We start from the raw sequence: 9660 nt of genomic DNA, 5'->3' as shown, positions 1-9660 counted from the left end.
CTTGTCCTGTCAAAGAAGGAGGACACAAGTGAATATCACAGCATTCAGAAGGAGGGTACCGAGACAACTATATCTTCTCATCTGCCCTTCCTCTCTGTCAGAACTGCTGGCCTTCTTCCCAAAGTTGCAGGAGTCTTCAGCAGTGGGATTCATGGATGTTTAGGCCCTAAAGGCTTACTATTATCATCCAGTCAGACCTCTTGGATAAAGCAGACCACTGAGCCCTGCCCAATAATTCCTGCATCAGACCCATAGCTTCTAGCTGAGGTGGAGGGTGCCTTTTAGAAAAACTTTCATTCTCACTATAAAAACATTAAGGGATGGAAAAATCTACCATCAGGCTTGATAAGACGTTCCAGTGGTTAATCGCCCTCCTTGGGAAAAAACAAACAAACAAACTTGCATCTAGTCTGAATCTGTTTGACTTCATCTTTCAGACTTTTGTCTATTAGATTAAAAAAAAATCTATTATAAGAAATCTTTTCCCCATGGATGGACTTGTAGATTGTGATCAAGTTGCCCCTTTCAGAGGTAGGCATTAGCAGGGATAAACTCAAAAGATATCTTGAAATGGTGGAAAATGACAAAGTCCCACTGGAGCCACGTTTCCTTTTCTTATTTGTGAAGGGGCGGTTAAGTCCATTATCCAGACAGCTACTTGGAACTCCAGAGGAACTGGAGTGCGATGCCCACCAGACCCACTATGAGGGTCAGCACAATAAAGGCGACAGCAGCTGCCCAAAGACTGTGCCAGTGTCCTGTCACTTGTTCCGGAGCCTCTGTGGGGATCATGTTGCTAAGGTTCAATACATAGCCCAAGGTCCAGCCGATGTCTGTGTTTCCAGCCTAAGGAAAGACACCCAGAGAGTGGCTTTACTGTGTTGACCAAGTGCATCGGGCCTTGTGTTCCAGCTGCTTCATTGCTAATGACCCCGTGAACCCCTTAGGAGAGCTACTGCAGCTTTGGATTCCAGGCAAGGGCAGCCCAGCCCTTATCAGCACAAGGGGCATAGAGATCTGTGAGGGTCACAAGCTATCATCTCCCTCCCTACAGGCAATATTCCTTTGAGACTGGCAACTACTGAATCCAAAACTGGAGCTTATAGGCTGCAGCATTATTGGCTATTTCATACAAGTGATAGGAGCAAAGATTCCTCCTGCTTTTGGAGGAAGGGTTAGGTGCATTTTCCCTGAGAAGCCTGCTATTATTCATAAACATGCATTGCTGCTTCATTCCTTCCCCCCTACCATGTTCCTGTACCTTCTGCCCCACATCAGAGATCTGTGGCTGAATCCTGCTCTGTTGCCCTCAAACCACCCAGCTGAAAGCTAGTTCAGATTTAGGCCAGTGCAAATGAGGAAAGAATTTGGCCTGAGAGGGCATGTCTAAAGCAGCGTGGAGGCAGGATGTCCCCTAGCCTCCCCGCCACCGTTCTCCCCATGTCCCAGGTGTGTTCAGAAACATCCCCTGTTTCCCCCTTCCCACCCCGGACATACAGCCGCCACAGCAGTCTGTAAGCAATCTGTGTGATGAAAGCATGTACACGCTAGGTGGCAGCAGTGAAAGCAAAACTTTCCCATGACAATACAAGGTAGCCTGCTGCTTCCAAGCACACAGCCAGGTGCAGATAATCCTGCGTGATGCTGAGTACCCTCAACTCCTGGGGAAATCAACAGGAGTACAGGACACTTAAGACCCTGCAGGGAAGATTATTACATTACTGAGCCCACATAAATGATCTGCCTCAGACCACCGAGCTATTCAAGTTAACTGGCATAGCTTTCACATGGGTGGCCTTCAGATCCAACTTCCAGAAGAGCCAGCTACTGCCAGCTGGCTGCAGCAGCCTGAGCAATGAATCCCTACCTGTTGGCGGAAATGGATGTTGCTCCATGTTTGCTCGTTGAATCCGTAGCCGCCGTGTAGCAGCGTCAGGATGTAGAAGGCCGATGCACAGTAATTGCTCAGGTGTACCTCCTTCTCCTGGGGGTAGCTGGCCTGCAGCTGAAAGAGCCAGCATGACAGAATGTGGACAGCAAGCAGGGAGGATCCCAGCTCCCATCAGTGTTTGGCTCAGTCATTCACGCCAACCGCACATGAATTCCCAGCTGAGGCAGGGAAACTAGAACAAAGCCCCTGTAGCAGCAGGCTGATTCCTGCAGTGTGCTTCACTGCTGGAACTCAGTCCCAGAAGGTCTAGTAGTTACATAGTTCAGACCCCAGAGCACTGCAGGGCCACTGCCCTCTTCCATCCCCACACACTCACCTCCTGCCTAGCGTGTGAGCTATGGGAATCTCAGCAAGTGGTAAATCCCACCCACTCCAAGCTCCTCTGCTTTGCCCCATTAGCCCTGCAACTCTGGGGTTTCACTCAGCAGCAGACAACCATGTGAAGCTCCTGACTAGGTCTCACCTCCTTCCAGTTTTTGGCGCAGAATTCCCAGATGGTGGTGTTGACAGTGCTGAAGGATTGCCCGCTGGTCAGGTTCAGGAAGTTGAAAGTGTAATAAAATCCAGAAAAGGCCTATGGAACAAGAGGAGGGATTAAAACCACCTCCCCAAGGAGAAACTGCAGGGGATGAGAGCACCTACTTTCCTGTCATTCTGTGATGATCCTAAGAATTGACATTAGAACTAAAAGCAGACACCATTCCCGACTGACTGTCTGTGCACTAACCCCTTGCGACCAGATCTTATGCTCCCTTATGCAATGCAAAATCTGCTCATTTCACTGCATTCTAGATTAGAATCACTATATTTCCAATAATACAAACCCAGAGCTTGTAAGTACATAGCTAAATTAATGCTTCTGCATGAGAGAAGAACAGCCACCACTACCATACATATGAGAAAAGCATGATTTTCAAACCTCTGCAGCCTCATGATTACTATCTAGTATTTGTCCCTGGCCCTGCTCAGGTTTAGTTGCTGGGGGGGGCGGGGGGGGGGTTGCAAACACTCTGACGAAGGGATAAAACTTCTCTCTCCAACTGAAAAGGTGATTTTATGGTGGGGAGGGAAAGGACTTAGCTGTGGCTCCCTCTCTCTTCTTAGCTGTTCTGCCATCAGGCAATAGAAAGCAACTTTTCCAAGTGCCCTACCCAGATAGTGGGGAATGATGCCTTACAAAAAACTGCCCATGCACCAGTGGCTGGTAAACCCCGCTGAATCCACGCATCTTTCCTGCCCCATATGCAGTGAAGTTAAAGAGCTTCTGGATGCTGCTCCTGCACTCAGCTGATACCCCCGTCCCTCTGAATGTGAGGGTCTTGCTGGGGGTGGATGTAGCTAGGACACAGGGACTGTCATATAGGGCAGCTGTAGTGATGTTCATCTCATATCCCTCGGGGTAGCATGGATGGGAAATCTGCTGAGCAGTGATGTTATCCTAGAAAGAGAGAAAGAGAGGCCCATTAGCAGTGCACAGGCCTGGGGTGAAAGTCAGGGGTGGGGGTGATACCCAAACTTGTCATAACCCACAACCCTGCCAAACCTATTAGTAGGGCCAGATTAACACATAGGCAAACTAGGCACATGCCTAGGGCTCTGAGTTGTGGTGGGGCCCAGTCCTTCCCTCCACCATGGTGAAATGCAAATAGCCCTACCTGCCTCCTTCCCTTCCCTTCTGCCAGCCTCACCACTGTGGTGGCTGCTTCCTAGCAGCAGTTCCAAGCCCCACTCCCTGTGGGCAGCAGCGCCGGGATGGGGAGGGGGATCTCAACAGGCCCAAAGCCCACGAGTTTATTTGCCCATGGCTCACTAAGGGGTTAATCCGGCCCTGCCTATTAGCTTGAAATGCCCAAGAGTGTGGGTTAACTCATTATGGAAAAAATCTTTCAGGATTTACAAGAAAACAAGGACCCATCTGTAGGAGGGGTTAGGACATCCCATAGCATTTGAGAGAGAGAGAATCCCGTCTTGTTGTAACCCTTCATAGCAGAGGTCACAATACCCACCCAACCCCAGCCTCTCCCTCAAGAGCGCCAAGACAGCATCTACCTGATGCAAAGATGGACGATGGAAAAGTCAGGAAGACTCATTGCTCTGCTGCCCCTTCTCTGCCTCACCCCACTCTGCTATTATCACATACTCCCACATCCTGCAGCTGCAACCTGCAAGGGATTGTGAGACAGAAAGCACCACTGACCCCCCTCCATCCTATTCTCCTGCTGGCTTGCCCATCTCTTCCATTCCCTTTAGGAAACACATCAGTGGGGTGTGGGCACAGGTTCCAAGACCTTGGTCCTGCAAGTACCAGAACAGTGCCCAGGAGGGGATACAAACTTGTGAAATGTTAGTGCAAAGGGAGGGTAGGAATGAATGCCAGCACAGCCAAGCACTCACAGTTACCTCTTCACAGAGTACAATTGTGTCTGAGACCCAAACATGCAACATATGTGCTCCTGAGTAATTTAACCTAAGTTTTACCCCCATAGCACATTTACTTTGAGTTAAGGTGTGGTCACACAATCACATTTCTCAATCTGGCTACTCATAGGAGGCACTATTATAGGCACTAGGTGGTGGGGAACCAATCTGCTTTGACTAGAGAAGCACAAGACACATACAGCATGGTAACTTCCTGAGCCACTGCTTACACTGACATAAGGAAGACTTACACTGATATAAGGCTTTGCATCATGTATCCACTTAACTTTTACTATGCAGTATTTATCAGTTTACTCCACAGAAGTCTCAGTCCTCTTGCATGCCTGCTGCCTAACTCCAAGATTAGGAGACTAGACACAAGCATAGTCCTTAGCATGAGGCACTGAACTGCATAGGCCTCACACCCCTGGTAGGCAGCAGTAATGCAATAACCCCACAGCAGCAGAACACTGCCCTTCTGTCATTCTAGGTCTGCTGGTGCCTTTATTTGCCCATTTATCCACTACACTCCTCACCAGCCCCATCCAGGTTCTGGTGTGGGTACAAAGTAGGGGGGCCACAGGACAGTCCCACTGTCACCTGGATCCTGTGCATGTTGGGGAACTGCAAGGAAAGAATTAAAACAATGTTTACAGCTTCTTGCTTCTCCCATCTGAGATGACTTGGTGGGACAAGCTGGCAGGGAAGGGACTGCAGGAGGAAAAGGGGCTGCCGTTCTCCATGGTCAAAGCAGAAAACCCACCCCCCATGGGTGGATCTGGGAGGTGGGAAGGTGGAGTGTGCAGCAAGCAAGGATGCAGGAGGGTGGGGGGGAAGGCAGCAGTCATCGCCACTCCCAGGTCCCAGAACTGCACCAAAGCAGTGGCTCCAACAGAAACCTCACATATGATCCAGGGAGCACAGATTGCTCACTACACATACCCAGCACAGCCAAAGGGAGGTTTGGACCATACCACCCAACTCCTCTCCACTCCTGGATCCGCCCATGCCCAGAACTATGTTACCACAACCTACATAACTCCCCATTACTAGCTGCACAGTGAAGGGTTAATATAAATCATGTGTTATTATGATAAGTAGCTGACTTAGCAATAGGATCCCTGTGTTGATCTCCTTTCCCCAGCTTGTCATGTGACGTTGCATTAGATTGTTAGGAAAGAATGAAGTTCAAGGACCAGACAACAGGAGAGGAAATAAAATAAGTGACATTTCACTTATTAAGTGAAATAAGTGATATGGATGAAGAGACCCTGCCCTCCAAACTAGACAACTTTTTGGTGTTCCCTGGGCATAGGTCTACACTGGCATCCCTAGCATTGCCCAGAGTGCTCGGTCTCAGGTGCCTCCCACCCACCTGCACCCACTCACGTGCCAAACCTAGCAGCAGGGTAGTAACATCTCTCCAGGGGGCGCCCTCTGAGACCACTCCTTTGTGATGTCTGCCCATCTTTCCGAGTGCACAAGCCTTGCCTCTGCACTGACTTAACACACTATAGCTGGTCTAGTTGCTGCTGTGAACAAGACTTCAGGAACACCATTGGATTTGGGTCCCAAGTTATAATGCAGCATCCCTGTTATTTTGAAGCATTTACCAGACTGTTTGTGAACAGCCCATAGGCTGGAATGCAATGGCACACTCTTCATAGTTTGTGGCTGGCCACGGAAGCAGAGAGGTATTATTCTGATTCATGGCTTAGGTGTCAACGTTTTTGAAACTGAACAGAGTAAATCACAAACAACACTGTATTTACTGGGAACTTCCTGAAAAGCAATCATTACAGCAAAAACCTGGCAAACTGTTGGGTTTCCTTAACATAATTGGGAACAAATCAGTGGCTGCCTGGAAACTCCAGCTCAAAGAATAAAGAGAGCCACCATAACAGCAGGGTAAGGCCGTTCTGTTTGCTCACAGCAATGCACACATTGTCCGATTCACTCAACTCCAGACCATAGTATTTTGTATCCTTTTAAATATTGACTCCTTAATTTGTTTGCTCTGTCCCACACCTGCAGTGCTATTGTTAGGTTTGACCTAGAAACCACTACACATAGCCCAAGCAAAAGTCTCTGTTCTGTAACTAATGCTCAATTGCAATGATAAGGAGAAGACAGTCTTAGATAAAGGAGACTTGAAAACAAAAATAGAATTAGTGGAGTAGGGCAAAGAGCTGATTTAAATATTAAGATTCACACCCCTAGGTGGGGAGAAAGTATGCTAATGAAACATACATGTATGGAAATGAGATACATAGCTAAAACACAGGTATAGAGACATGCGCAGTAAAGAACTCCTTGCGTCACTCCCTTATAACCAATTAGCAAACAAGAATGCTTATGAAGGTCCAATACTCCTGTATAAAAGATGCTCATAATTAAGACTCTGTGTGCTTGTTACGTGAAATTATTCCGCTTGCACCTTGTATTGCTAGCAATAAATCTTTATACTTTCACCCCTGGTATCTTTATTGGCTTTTGCATACCGGGCACGATCCCAGACTTGAGCTGGGGCTCAACAGTTTTTGGCACCCCAGATGGGACTGCCTTAGATAACTTTGCCCGGACTAGCTGACGACCAGACACAGCTCTTCCTTATCAAATGTCAGGCGCGCCCCGGGATCTCTTTTCCCGGTGAGACTTTTGTTTCAGGGGGAGCTGGATTGCTGAGGCGGCAGTAGCCTAACGGTGCAAAGTCATAGAGTGAAAGTATCAGTAACAGGCACCTGGGTGAGAGGGTAGAAAGGGCATAAGGCCTACCGTCAGCACGCCTGCCTGGGATTATCTCTGTAAGTATTCTGTCTGGCCCGAGTCCAAGACCAGTGATTTTTCCCCTGTGAGGACGAGGACTAAGAACAGATCCCTGGATCCCAGGTAAGTCGGACGGTCAGGACCGGGAAGGCAGCCCTGAGATGGGTACTATTAACAGTAAGGTTAGGAAATGTACCCCCCTCTCTTGTGCATTGGGACATTGGGCAGAGTTTGGTGGAGATCCTATGACTAGGAAGAAAGCTAAATTCTTCTGTGAAACTGCGTGGCCACGCTATCAGCTAGATGATCAAGAACATTGGCCTCCGGAGGGAAGTGTTAATTATAATACTATCTTACAATTGATTTTGTTCTGCCGGCAGAATGGTAAATGGGAGGAATTGATGTATGCGCAAGCGTTTATGTCTCTTTGTAGAAATAGAAAGGTTTTGGAGGAATGTGGACTGGGGGAGGGAGTTGGGGTCTGTGAGATGACTTTGGTAGCTAATAAATCCTGTCCTGGACTGTCCGGAGCCGGAGGCTCTTCCCCCTCTGCTGCCTTTACCATATTCTCTTCCTCTTCCTCCTCCTCCTCCTGATACAGCTGATTCCTTGCTGGCATCTGCTCTTCCTGCTTCTTCCCCCCCGAGGCGGAGACTGAAAATACTCCCCGACCTAGGAATCTGGAACAGCACCAGCCCTGGCTGTCAGGTGTTTGGCAATCTCCAGATTCCCCGACTTCTCCTGATATAACCCCGGGAGGTGGGTGGAGAGTACAGTTAAGAGCAGACTCCGGGGTTAAGGGAAAACATCACAGGGAATCTGATCCTGGCCGTGGGAAGGGAAATGGGGTATTTCCCCTAAGAGAACAAGTGGTACCTGGGCCTCTAGAAGATGATGGGGAGCCAACCTACCGTCGAACCTTTGTGCACATTCCTTTCACTACATCAGATTTGTATAATTGGCGGAACAATACCCCCAGCTTGAGAGAAGGTACTGAAAAGGTACATAACCTGTTTAAAATGATTTTCAAAACCCATAACCCAACCTGGGCAGATGTTCAGTCTCTTTTAGATATCCTGTTGACACCAGAGGAGAGGAGAATGGTAGTGGGCAAAGCCCGTGAGTACGTGGAAAAGGAGATTACTGCAGGGAACTTGCAAGGAAATAGGGACAATCATGTCCCCACCCAGGAGCCAGATTGGAAACCAGACCAAGATATGACCTCTATCCGTGCCTATCGAGAATATATCCTCCAAGGATTGAGAGATGCTGTGAAAAAACCCCAGAATCTCAGTAAGGTGTATGAGGTCCGACAGGAGACAAATGAGACCCCGAGTGCTTTCTTGGAAAGAATTTACACTACTTTCAGACAATACACTCGTGAGAACCCGGAGGATACATCAAACGCTCGCATGGTAAATATGATTTTTATAGGTCAGAGTGCACCGGACATTAGAAAGAAATTGCAGAAGACAGACGGAGCAACAGGTATGCCTATTTCCCAACTAGTAGATATTGCTTACCAAGTATTTACTAACCGAGAAAGTGTTCAGGAAAAGCAACAGGACAAAAAAAGAGGAGAGAAAGATAAAAATGCAGGCAGCCCTACTGGCAGCTGCAATCACGGGAAAACCTAGAAATGAGGGATCCTGGAGATAGCCTCAGAGACGGGATCCATTAGAGAAAGATCAGTGTGCCTATTGCAAACAAAAAGGACATTGGAGGCGGGAATGCCCCCGTCGGAAAGTTGGGGAAGGTGAAAAGAAAAAAGAGGAGAGCAGTGGACTGTTTGCTTTTGGAAGGGATTCAGATTGAAGGACACCGGAGGCCCGGGAGGGAAAGATAACCCAGATCCCAGTGTCCCCTGATGAGCCTCTGGTTAAAATGCAACTAGGGGACAAAGATGAATTGGTAAATTTTCTCGTTGATACAGGTGCTGCCCATTCTGTCTTAACTCAAAAACTGAAACCTTTAAGTAAAAAGGCTGCGCCGGTGGTAGGGATTACAGGGAAGGCAGTAACACGACCCTTTTTTACAGCCAATGACCTGTAATCTTGGGCAGACTGAAGTCACCCATCAATTTTTGTACATGCCAGACTGCCCTGTTCCCCTTTTAGGAAGAGACCTCCTCTGTAAATTGCATGCTACGTTGTCGTTCCAGGATGGGCAAATGTTTTTAACAGTGCCTTCTGAAAAGGGGTGGCATTTGCAGGCTTGCCTTCTCGGCCTTCTCCGAGAGGAAAGTACACCGGATATCCCTCAAACCCTGCTCGATGCTGTTGTTCCATGGGTATGGGCAGGTCATCGACCCGGAAAGGCTAAAATGCTGACCCTGTAAAGATTCAACTTTTGCCAGGGGCCCAGCCTCCATGTGTGAAACAATATCCAATGCGGATGGAAGCCAGGAAAGGAGTGAAGCTGTTAGTTGAACAGTTCCTGGAGTATGGCCTTCTCCGTGAATGCACATCAGCTTTTAACACACCCATCTTGCCTGTGAAGAAGCCTAAGAGTGATGAATATCATTT

The 9660-nt window shown here is 48.2% G+C and overlaps 1 protein-coding gene across 5 annotated transcripts in view; it reads right to left on the bottom strand.

Annotated features, from left to right (window-relative positions):
- Positions 1-128: 128 nt before the first annotated feature.
- The window catches only part of LOC102381801 (ectonucleoside triphosphate diphosphohydrolase 8-like), a 24909-nt gene continuing 15377 nt past the window's right edge, over positions 129-9660 (bottom strand). For all 5 annotated transcript variants that reach the window (XM_006022681.2, XM_006022680.1, XM_025203030.1 and 2 more), the window contains 4 exons: positions 3129-3389; positions 2415-2525; positions 1868-2005; positions 129-846 (listed from right to left, as the gene is read on the bottom strand). In XM_006022681.2, the coding sequence (XP_006022743.1) occupies positions 655-846; positions 1868-2005; positions 2415-2525; positions 3129-3389 (702 nt within the window). In that variant the 3' untranslated portion in view covers positions 129-654. The remainder of the gene's footprint in view (positions 847-1867; positions 2006-2414; positions 2526-3128; positions 3390-9660) is intronic.

This window comes from Alligator sinensis, unplaced genomic scaffold, assembly GCF_000455745.1.
Source record: "Alligator sinensis unplaced genomic scaffold, ASM45574v1 scaffold235_1, whole genome shotgun sequence".
Taxonomy (NCBI): Eukaryota; Metazoa; Chordata; order Crocodylia; family Alligatoridae; genus Alligator; species Alligator sinensis.
The sequence above is the reverse complement of the archived record's forward strand: the minus strand, read 5'-3'. Positions and strand labels throughout refer to the sequence as shown.